This window comes from Pholcus phalangioides, unplaced genomic scaffold (genome assembly GCF_987345545.1).
Source record: "Pholcus phalangioides strain wild (caught in Gottingen) unplaced genomic scaffold, Ppha-v1.0 ptg000027l_1, whole genome shotgun sequence".
NCBI classification, from domain to species: Eukaryota; Metazoa; Arthropoda; class Arachnida; order Araneae; family Pholcidae; genus Pholcus; species Pholcus phalangioides.
The window spans coordinates 12,823,833-12,836,225 of record NW_028301617.1 but is presented as its reverse complement, the minus strand read 5'-3'; the positions used below and the strand labels follow the sequence as shown (position 1 = coordinate 12,836,225).

The following is a 12,393-nucleotide window of genomic DNA, read 5'->3' as shown; positions in this document are numbered from 1 at the left end:
ATGGAAAAACGGCCGGCGGGAGGTAGAAAATTATTAATGTTCGCAAGAGGGAGCCATAGGAATGAGAAATGGTTGAAAGGGGGCCATGGACAAGAAAAGGTTGAGAACCACTGCACTAGAGTATTACTTTGAATGAGACACGCGCACACGCACACCCACCTTTCAAATTTCCTCATCATGTCTTGAAAAGTAATTTCCTACAAGGCTGCCATCACCAGGCTTTGGAGAGAACTACCATCCTTTTCAAATTACTTAATTACTCAAGAACGAAGTAAATATTGACATTATCGCTCTATGGTTCAACCGCATAAAAAAATGATTTTTAAAAAAAATTATTTCCACATAAACGGATGTAAATTGGTGCTCATTTAATTCAAACAATACAGCGACACAGCAATTTAATTAATAAGAGCGAATTTTTTCAATTAGGTCAAATAGTTAATGAAGGGCAAAATATATAAAAACAGTCTGAAAGTTGTGTCAATACAGTATTTTACATTGTTATTACCGTTAATATTGATAGAGTTGCAGTATGTACAATGTTTCTGATTATCTGAGTTTAAAAAAGTCAGCTCTTAACGGACAACCCATAGTCTCTATATGTTAGAAGTTCCACAGAGGAATGGAATTATAGACTACGTGCATATGTGGTTCAGTAGTCTCTATAGTCTCTTAAATGGAAAGTACAGTGTTCCCAAAATCAAAAGGTAGAAAGCGCACTTTTCTTACTAACCAAAAGCATCTTCTTGATGGAAGGGTTTTGACAAGAACTGTAAGAAAATCCACTTTCTCTTCCTCCTATGGCATCTCTCCAGTATGAACTCTTTTGTGGAAGTTTAAATGGCTCATCTGAGAAAACTTTTTATCGCAAATATTACACTCGTATGGCTTCTCTCCTGTGTGAACTCTTTTGTGAGTATTTAAAATGCCAAGTCCAGAAAATCTTTTATTACAAACATCACACTCGTACGGCCTTTCACCAGTGTGAACTCTTTTGTGAACCTTCAAATGGCTTATCTGAGAGAACTTTTTATGACAAGAGTCACACTCATATGGCTTTTCACCAGTATGAACTCTCTTGTGCATTTTTAAACCACTGATATGAGCGAAGGCTTTACCACAGAAGTCACACTTATACGGCTTCTCTCCAGTGTGAATTCTTATATGAGATTTTAGATGGTAGATTTCATAAAACGTTTTACCACAAACATCACACACATTTTTCTTCTCTCCAGTGTGTTTTTCTATGTGTGTCTTTAAGCTTACACTGAAAGAAAACGTTTTACCACACAAATTACACTTATATGGCTTCTCTCCAGTGTGGACTCTTCTATGCAAATTTAAGTAAGTGATTCGAGCAAACCTCATAGCACAAAAATCACAAGCATGGGGCTTCTCCCCAGTGTGAACTCTTTTATGAGATTTTAAATGGCTAATTTTATTAAATGTTTTATCGCAAACGTCACACTCATGTAGGTTCTCCCCAGTGTGAATTTTTTTGTGCCTCTTCAAACTTTGGCTGACACAAAATGTTTCACTACACAAATCACACTTATATGGCTTCTCTCCTGTATGAATTCTTCTGTGAGCATTTAAATTGCCTTTTTCGGAAAATGATTTTCCACAAAACTCACATTTGTGTGGCTTCTCTCCAGTGTGAACTCTTATGTGCCTTCTCAAATCAGCGCTTCTCGAAAATGCTTTCCCGCACCACTCACACCTACGCGCATTACCTTTAGTACCGAAGAGATCATGAGAGACGGGTTCGGAATGCTCAACATTCAACGCTGCTGGGATCTGAACATCACTGGAATTGTCTTTGTCCTCGTGAGGTCCATCAAACGAAATCACACAAGTTGATTCATTCATTTCTAATGGAGCTGGAAGAATGTCTAAGATGTGGCGCAATTTAGAGTGGAATCTTTGTTATCTACAACGTTGTTAACTTTGTTATCTCAGACTATCGGAAAAACTGGTCCTGCATGTCAATTTACCTGAAATGAGAAAGGTAACATGAAATTTTCGATGAGCCAATCTATATGGTGTGGCAGATATTTTAACAACTCAACAATGATTCCAATGTAGTGTATTCACAAGCCAGAGGGTACGTCACAGAACCAAGATCTTAAGATCCAAACTTTTTATTGCTTAGTGGGGAAGCTTGTTCCAATACTGAATATTACAATACGGCAAATATTACATGATAATAGTTTGATAAAAGATCTTTTACGAAACTGGGAGAAAAAACCAATAAGTGTAATCGTTAAATTCGAACAAATGAAGCCAATGGGCTTATTGTTGTTTTTTTTTGTCACGTTTTGTAAAAAACTTTATCAAACTTTTACAGTATAGTGTAATCCTGCCCCAAGACAGAATACAGTTATGAATTTCCCTCACTCTACTCTCAAAAATAAAAAATTCAGAAATTGTTGCAAAACTTGCTTAGGCCACATTTATAAAGCAATAAATCCCCTTATCCAGAGAGCGAAGGACTAAGCGAGTGAAATGACCAGAAGAGTGACCAAACAAGTAACCCAGAATGTTTGCAAGCATGAGAGAGACAAAAAAAGTACCTATAGAGCAGAAAAAACCAGGTCAGTGAGTCACCAAACAAATGGCCAAGAGAATTTAAAAACATGAGAGAACAAAATATTGAGTGACCTGAGCAAGGGATCAGATCAGTGAGTAAGAAATGAATGTAATTAGTATAAGAGTAAGAAATGGAGCAACCCGGGAAGTTTGCAAGCATTCAAAAGAACAAAACAGGACCTGAAGAGCAAGGGACTGTCTAGGTCCGTTTTGTCAAGTGAGACAAATTTTAATTCAATTCATTTGAGAAAAAACAAATGAGATTTAAATTACATTAGACAACAAATTTTGACAAAGTTTCTGCGTCTAAAACAAAAATAGTAATTTTGTGTGCTAAATGTGAATTTTACTGTAAAAAAATTATGTATTGGCTATAGTTTTTTGTGAAATTGCCCATTTAGTACATATATAAGAAGGGGTCATTCAAGTATTATGTCAGCATCAAGGGGGGGGAGGTGTTTCGGATTTGCTGACTTTTGATGACGGGGACGGGGGGGGGGGGGGGTTTGAAGGTTGCTTACGTCATCAACCACCCCCTTTTTGAAGATATGAAATATTCTAAGCTGCTGACGAAATTTTGCTGACAAGGAGGAGGGGAGGTCAATGTTTTGCTGACAAGGGGGGGGGGGTCAAAAATGGCTGAAAATCTGCTAAAATAATACTTGAATGCAAGATATAACGAAGACTGGATTTTGTGAAGATATTTATTATTTGAGATGTTAATTTTTTTAAGGAAGGAAAAAACTCATCTCTGCCTCTACCGGGAGTCGAACCCGGGTCCCTCGATTGCCGGACGAGTGCTCTGACCACTAAGCTACAGAGGAGATAGAGATTTTCCTTCACTAGAGCGTATATATGCCGAACGGAACCGTGCAATGGACGGTGAAACCGATCAGCTTATAGCTCATGGACGACGAGCCACCAGAGGGCTATATATATGACATGAATGTCGCTCTCACTTGTTAATACAAGATATAACGAAGACTGGATTTTGTGAAGATATTTATTATTTGAGATGTTAATTTTTTAAGGAAGGAAAAAACTCATCTCTGCCTCTACCGGGAGTCGAACCCGGGTCCCTCGATCCCGGTAGAGGCAGAGATGAGTTTTTTCCTTCCTTAAAAAATTAACATCTCAAATAATAAATATCTTCACAAAATCCAGTCTTCGTTATATCTTGTATTAACAAGCGGAGAGCGACATTCATGTCAAATACTTGAATGGCCCCTAATACAATACATTGAAACACACAAAGCAAAATAAATATACAGAAAAAAAAACCCAGCACAAATATGTATAGAAACTTCACCAATATGTAGAGGCACAACATTGATATACATAAAAATACTACCCAATGTATACAAAACAAAATGTACAGGGTGGGCAAAAAGTCCATAGAAACTTTAAAAAAATATAAAAACTGGAAAAATAACCGAAATAAAAAACGGTTTGCAGGGTTAGCATCGCTAGGTCACAGGAATTTTTTTACGACAGGAAAAAAAACTTAAAAAATACCCGATAGATGGCATTGACGTACACAAGTCAATGTTGCATACAGAGAGCTTTATTGCTTTTTCTTCAAAGAAAAGATTCGCAAATAACGAACAGAATGCCTCCAAATTGTTTATTATAGCAGTATGTGTTCTTCACATGACTACCACCACAGGGGATAACACACTGCAGGCCAGTCACAAATCCAGCAATGGCAGAGTGAAGCAGGTCCATATACGTGGTTTACAAATACAATGCCACAACAGGCAAAATGCCCAATGAGGTGGCTGATAAAAAGATGCAAGGGTGAACTGGTTGCAAGTTCTTATATCAGTCTTATTTGCATATTTCCACCTAAGTCGCTCGTACCAACGCCACCTATCGGCTGTTTTCTTTCCTGTCTTAAAAAAATTCCAGTGACCTAGCAATGCTAACCCTGCAAACCATTTTTTATTTCGGTTATTTTTCTGGTTTTTATTCATTTTTAAAGTTTCCACTGTCTTTTTGCCCACCCTGCATTATAGCATAATTCATTTATATATTGGTGTCTAACATATTCCTTCATTTTGCATTAAGCTTGAACAGGGCATAAGGAGCCTATCTTAAAATTGTCCAACAGTAAACAGCCAGCATCGCAGATGGAAACATTGACACAGTCCTTTTTCCACTACATAATATGCTCGTGAAGTGAGTTACAGTTACTCTGTAACTGTTAAAATGGTAATAATGCAAAAACACAAGAGCCAATAAAACTTTTTCAAGGTGATAAAGTATAACCTGCCACTTTGGACACCTCTGTATCCTGGACAGTTTTGATTTGAACCAGCTGTAATCCTACACACACAACACACACATAATGTCACAATACTCTACATCTTGGACATGCATCGGATGCCCTCTGTGTCTATCTTGGACAAATACCGCTCATTGTTGATTATCTACTTAGAAGTTGTTTTTTTTGGGAGGGCAGGTTTCTTTGCCTCTCAGACAGATTTAAAAACCATGTTTATCAAAACACAGGGTTCCCACTCAAAAAATTAGTATGGGGATGGTACACCCCCCTTATTTAAGCACAATCCCCCTTAGAAAGCACAATCATTTTAAAAACAAATTAAAAAAATTATTATTTTTTAAATAAAAAAAATTGTAGCACTATTTCAATAGCCAATAAGATTGACTCGAGCTAAAGCAAAATGACAGATGACTTGGTTACAAAAACAATTTGTCTTTCCTTTCTTGTATGACCGGCATCAGACCGGGAAGCAAGAAAGATATTTTCCGGATATTATGCTGAGGTGAACCCGGAAAGAAAAGTCATCACGTCTCTGCTGGGACTCGAACCTAGGCCCTCTTGCATACCAGGCAAGCATGCTATGATCTACACCACTGGAGACATGACCCTGCCTTCCTTATTTCATGCACTGTGGCGTGAGGCCATAGTAAACATTCTTTATGCCTCTGCATGTCCTAAAAATGCAGAAGACAACTTAATGCTATTGGGTAGCATTAGAATCACCAAACCTATAATAGGTCTACGTACCCAACTGCTTTGTTAAACAAACTGCTGTGTCACCTATACACAAAATTTTCACCATAATTTTGAATGATGAATGTATGTTACTGTCCAAGCCCATGAAGTAGTAAATACAAAATTATTTTTTCCATCCAGACAGAAGTTAATTTACTCTACGTATTGAACTCGAAAACACATGTAATGCTAGGTTAGAAATGCTTTCCTGACGCGTTGGTGGTGACATGCTGGAGAGGTGGTTGCGGGCATTTGATGCATTGGCCTGCTCGGTTGATGGATCTATCATGCCTTGATTACTTCTTCCTAGAGATGTGAGGTGAGAATATTCTCCGGAGAATATCCTGAGAATATTCCTGAATGTAAAAATTGGAGAATAATCGAGAATATTCATTTTTCTATAACTTGACTAATTTTGTTTATATTGTGAAATATAAATCAGTTTTCATTGCCAGAAGCATTTACAACAAAACAATTTTTGGTATAATCGCCCCCTAATGACAACTTTAGTTAATATTCTCCAGGTCATGATGAGAGGTTTTAAAAGTTTGGTTAAAAGATTTTAGAAACCTTTAGATTAAAACCTTAAAAAAAATTATTTTAAAATTAGATAAATTTTCAGAAATAAGTTCACAACAAAAGAAATTAAATCAAAGTTGATTGATAAAGGAAGCTATTCTTATACAATAACCTTCATTCTAAGATAAAGAACTGTTGTTCTCTTCAATGCATATACACTTAAATTCTGTATCACTCGCATTTCGTTAAGAGTTGTGCAATTCAGCCATGGTGGTTTAATTTTCTTGCTTTCAAACTTTAATATTGTGGTCTACAAACTTCAATATTCCCATCTTCTTGATGGGAAGAGAGATGGGGACAGAGAATATTCTCTCAAACAACTACTATTATAAATTACTAGAGAACATTCTTATCAAAAATGATAATTATATAAAAATAATTATTATTATTCTCAAGTTATTTATCGAGATTATTTATTATAACACATATTATTACGTATATTCTTGATAATACTCTCTGGAAAGATTTCGTCAACTGAAGAATATTCTCATCGAGGACAATATTTGAGAATATTCTCTGGAAGGACTATTTTATTAATAACTTCAGAATAATTCTTATTTTCTATAAGAATATTCCCCCGGTATTTTATGGAAGTAGTCTTTTCCAGAGAATATTCTCAAGAATATTATATGTAACTGTATTACAAATAATAGGAGAATATTCTCATCAAGAACTTATAAGAATATTCTGAAGTTATTTATAATAGTAGTCCTAGCAGAGAATATTCTAGAATATTCTCCTCGATGAGAATAATCTTTCGGAGAAAGATTATGCTCGAGAATTTTGCATCTCTACTTCTTCCGGAGTCCCCAGACAGGAAGAATATCAAAACATTTGTGTATGATACCCTGTTGACACCACTGAGGAACTTGTTGCCTGCATTGCAGGGAAGTCATAGACATGCCTGGTACCGTCCAGAATATTCTAAATGTGAGTCTGAGATGCGAGACTTACAGCTCATGTATTACTGTATTACAGCTCATGAATGACACTTTGAACACCTTTGACCTCTGTCTTTTCTCGATGCGCATTTATTATTAAACCACATGTTCAGTTATACATGATGTCCTTTTACTTCCACTGGTGATTTCTGCGTACCTTACTGCGCCAGGGAAGCATTTCCAACCATGCGTTGCTGTATGATTCCAAGTCATCTATGCTACCCTACCCTTATTAGATGTTTGTAAACCTGGTGCTGAAACACCCTGTACAAGTACTTTAATTGGCACGCTAGTAAGAATATAATTTGTGTTTTCGGTGTTTGCACAACAGTGGCTTAAAATTATGCATTTTGTACATAAAAAATTAGTAGATAAAATTTTTAAATAATGGTAGAAACTGATATTTTTTTCCTGAGGGTGGTAAAAACATGTTTTTACCATTATGGTAAATACTGTGCTAACCCTGCATAGAATGCGTGCAGCCAGTTCATCAGCACCGCTATACAAGTGGAGTAACACCCCAGATAAAACACACACTGTGGATATAACATGCAGTTTTGTGTTTGACAACTTTCGCCCCATTCACTTCTATCTACAGGGTGTCCATAATTAAAAAACCGTATTTTAAAGTAGCCTACAGGCGAAACCAGTCAACAGAAAAGTGTGAAATTTTGTGGACAACTTCATGAAATGATGGAAATTTTTTTCAGGGGTAAAAAAAAATTACTTGCCCATGTCGCCACCAGAGGATGTTTCACTTTGAATACCAGCAGTAAACATGTAAATTTATGTGATGTCACGCAGCAGCTATTATAAAATCTAGAAACATTTGCAGAGATCTTGTTTCTTAATGTGTTTGCTGCTCACAATGACAATAAGTTTACGAGGTCGCGCTTTCTTGGTCAAATTGTTGTACCAAAACAGCGATTCCGCAGTAACTGCTCTATGGAAATATCAGACTTGGAAGAGGATTCGAAAATACTGAATGAATGTTAGAAACCTTCGGAGTATGACAACAAAATTTAAAACCACAGGATTATTGACTGTTCGTCCTGGAAGAGGAAGAAAACCTGTTTCTACAGTCACAGTACAAGAGGTTTCGCTTCTGGTGGAAGAGGATAGAGTTTCAGATTCTCATGGTAAGTAGTGTCAAGTGTGTAGCACAGGCAACGTTCAACTGTCCATAAGATCATGCGGAATAACCTCCGATATTTTCTGCGCAAACTTTCACTTGTGCAGTGGTTGCTTCCATATGATTGTAACGCTCGACTCAGATTCTCACTGCAGTTTCTAGCTCGCATTGAGGTTCATTCAGAATGAGCTTGGAATATCCTCTGGACAGACGAAGCACATTTTCATTTGGATAGTGCAGTCACTCACAACTGCCGAATTTGGGAATCAGAAAATCTGCACGCTATCTTAGAGGTTCTGTTGCATTCCCCAAAAGTGACTGTATGGTGTGGATTTACTGCATCATTTATTCTCGGTCCCTATTTCTACAAGGAGTTGCGTTCTACAGGTCCAGTGACATATTCGATCACCGGGAAGCAATATGCATTGCTGTTACACAACGAAATTGTTCCGGCTCTGCAAGCACCTCACTGCCTTGCAGACCCAATCTTTATGCAAGACGAACCTCCTCCACACACTGCAGTGTGTGTTAAGAATGTGTCATCAACCTACACTTCCCCTAATCTCTGGCCTCCCCGATCCTCAGACCTTAACCCATGCGATTTTTGGCTTTGAGGGCATTTGAAACGTCTGGTCCGTCATGACAATCCAAGAACTTCACCTGACCTTAAAGGCAGCATTTCATGCCCCGTGCTGAACATTTCCCCATACACACTTCGGTCAGTTGTAGAACATGCCATCTTGGGATTTGACATGGTATCTGAAAATGATGGCCATCATGTGGGAACATGTTCTGTTGCAGTAACAATTGTTAAAATTGTAAACGTTTGCCTAAATGTGTCATTTCTTAATAAAGTGCAACTAATTTCTCCCCCCCCCCCTCCCCTGAAACAAATTCTCATCACTTCATGAAGTCCTCCACAAAATTTCAAAATTTTCTGATGGTCTTTTAATTATGGACACCCTGTACTCTTACCTTAGTTATAACATATCTTGCTCAAAACATACATTGTGGATATAAATTACCAAAAAAAAAAATTGGACTGACCAGAATTGAACGCTGCCTAACCCTCGCATGCTGTCTGGAGACTTACAAATCCCCATGTATGTAAAGGAGGAAGACAAGAAAGAGCCAGGAGAGGATTTGGTTCACAAATAATTGCAATTGAGAGCTCATCCAGGAAAAACACAAAAAAACAACGCAGTCAAAAGAGTCATAAAAAAGGGAAAAAGTGGCAAAGAAAAAAAAAATTGCTAAACCCAGCGATGGACGAACTTTTTTAGATGCAGGCCAAAAAAAAAAAGCAAAATTGTGGTGAGCTAGACATATTCGGCCATTGCAAAATGTGTTCTATACTTTGCAGATTGCAGCAAGAACACAAAGCACAGAACAAAAATACGTCAGGGTCATGCATATACATACACTCGCACAACACATTCCGACTTGTACCAATTCGCTAGAAATTCCTCAGAGGAATGTGTACAAGGTGAATATGCTCAGTCAAGAAGAAGCTATTCATGTAACCCCAGGAAAACGATCAGTTCACGCAGAGCACCAAGTAGATGTCCATTGTTCTAGAACAGTGCTTCTCAACCCCTGGGCTGCAGCATCATTCATACCATGCTGTGAGTGATTGGCCGCTTCCTTCCTCTCCAATTATTTTCTTTCAACTTTGTATTTGATTGGGCCTTACACTTACAAAAAATAAATTAAACCAGGTGACGAACTTCTAAAGATTGAAGGAAATATGCATCCCATCTGCGACACAGTCGCCAGTCAGATGTGGATGGTTTCTGTGTTTGCCAACTTTCAGGTGTGAACGTGAGCCTATCTTCTCATAAAAAAGTCTTGCCATAGAAGGCATCAAACCTTTAATGATAAACATATATTCAATTATTACACTTTATTTATATCCGAGGATGATGTCACGTTTCACTATCCCTATGAAGGTTTTCAACGGCTGGCTGATGTGAAGGGAAATTTAAGAAAGAGAAAAAATTCAACTGTCCTTGTTCAGGGAATCAACCTCATGCCCTCTCACTTGCTGGGTGAGCGCCTTAGACTACAATGGCAATAAATTTCAATCTTTCCTTAGAGCTCGTGTGCACTGAACATGACCGCACATAGACGATCAGACCTAACTCAAGACCAGTGCCGCGTTAACACATAGGCCCAAACGAGCATGGCCAGGAGGCCTCACAAAAATGTGATCTGGTAAAAATGTTCGGTAATTCATTAGGTGGAGCCTTAAGAAAACCACTTGGCCCTGGGGCACACAATGCTCTTAAGATGGCCTTGCTCAAGACAATGCTCACAATTGCTGACACTTTCCACTAGATGGCGACTTATCCAAGGGTGATGTCACTCTCCTCTACCCATACAAAGGTTTTTATAGGTTATTTTTTAGTGCTACAGTAAGATTGAGATATTCATTGTCTTTATAGCCTAGGGAGCGTCACCCAGCAAATGAGAGGGTGTGGGTTAAATTCTCCACAAAGGCAGTTGAATTCTCTCTCTTTCGTAATCTTCGAATCAGCCAGCTTCTGAAAATCTTCGTACTTCACTCAAAGTTCGATAAATGAACGGCATTATAATTTTCACACAAAACAAGCTCAAACTGTTAGGCTCACACACTTAGTACACTTGCGGCACAACTCACTAGGTAGTGAATTGTCAATGGCAACAGACCAGAGTTGTGCTGGGTTTGAAAGAAATAGAATATGGATAGGCCTGTTTTTTTTTTTTAAGGACTTTCTAGAACATGGATATCATCATGGCTGTCACATCCAGGCTGGGATTTCATAAAGGGACCCCGCTACAGTAAATTAGTCAAGGGAGAAAGACAAAAAGCGCTATTTCACAAGATTGTTAAACTTTTTAGAGAAAAGTTTTTCCAGAATGTACTGTCAATTAAAGCTACGACTTATTTTACTTTTTTTGCGGTGGAATAGAGGTTGTACGGCGATCTGTTCCCGTGGGCGGATATACGGGGGGGGGGGTGCCCAGCGTCAAAGGTGGGGGCCGACTGATCCAATGTATATATGTATACATGAATTGACATCATCATCATCATCGTTCCTCCCCCCCCAGACTTCCAAGTCTATCTCCGCCTATGTCTGCTCCAATAAAAGTATAGAAGACTTCCCTCCCCCCCACACCCCACCTAGAATAAGAAATGCTTCCTTCCTCCGAGTACGTTGAAACGGGCCTACATCTACTGACCTGCATTTGAAGATGAACTTTGAATGAATCCGCCCAAGGAATAAGTGGATCCACGCCAAGAAGGGATCCTATTGCACCTTTTAACGACTAATTAATGATCATTTAACGATAGAGACCAGGTAAGCTGATTTGTATAAATATTGTCGACTGTGACTGAACTCGGCGCAGCAGATAAACAAAAGAAGCAAGGTTTCTCGACTTGATTATTCGGGGCTTTCAGCAACCAGGGCTGTTTCCTGTAACAGAGATGAATGTTGAGCTACAAGTAAACTTTACTTATAGCTCAGTGACAGCACATGGAGGAAAAAATAACAGGAGGTGGCGCGACTAGCGCGCCCATTGAGAGAGAGAAGGCATGGGGAAATCTGGGTTGCCAGATGAAGCCGGTGATCGCTCTGTTAAAGGGACAAACTAAGCAGGGCCGTCATTTCAACTTTATCCACTGGGGGGGGGGGGGGGGGGGGCGCCCCGCAAAGCAAATATATATACCATTTTTAGTGTATTTTCAAGGACCCCCCCCCCCTAAATCACGGGCCTGCAACTAAACCCAAACAAGCCGCGACTTCCTATGCTTTCCTATGAGAAATATCTCGTTTTTAAAAAGCATTTAAAAATTTACTGTTCACACTTTAGGAACTCGATTTTTTCCCCTCAAATTCTGTGGATATATTTATACAATTTGACAAGAGCTCTTACAATTTTAGTTGTTGTTTGTTTTCGAATGTTAACTTCAACAACACGGAACGTTTTGCAAAAATAACCAAAATTTACCGCTCTGTTAAAGTGATCGCTCTTGTGCCACAAAATTTCTTTTCAGCGTATTATTTTTAAAAAACATTCTGCCAAAGCGTGTAACACCTCAGTGCTGAGAGAGAGAGAGAACGTTTAAAGACACTTGAACAAGCGGGGTT

At 38.4% G+C, this 12,393-nt stretch overlaps 1 protein-coding gene across 1 annotated transcript; it reads right to left on the bottom strand.

Moving 5' to 3' along the window:
• Positions 1-354: 354 nt before the first annotated feature.
• On the bottom strand, positions 355-11,699 carry LOC149068464 (uncharacterized). Its single transcript, XM_089251948.1, has 2 exons — positions 11,483-11,699; positions 355-1,994 (listed from the first exon to the last, which is right to left on the bottom strand). The coding sequence occupies exon 2, from the start codon at positions 1,867-1,869 to the stop codon at positions 799-801; it is 1,071 nt and encodes a 356-aa protein (XP_089108074.1). The 5' UTR covers positions 1,870-1,994; positions 11,483-11,699; the 3' UTR covers positions 355-798.
• Positions 11,700-12,393: the final 694 nt, after the last annotated feature.

What these genes read in the sequence shown, in the direction of transcription:
- LOC149068464 (XM_089251948.1), bottom strand. Translation starts at nt 1,869, where the DNA reads ATGAATGAATCAACTTGTGTGATTTCGTTTGATGGACCTCACGAGGAC.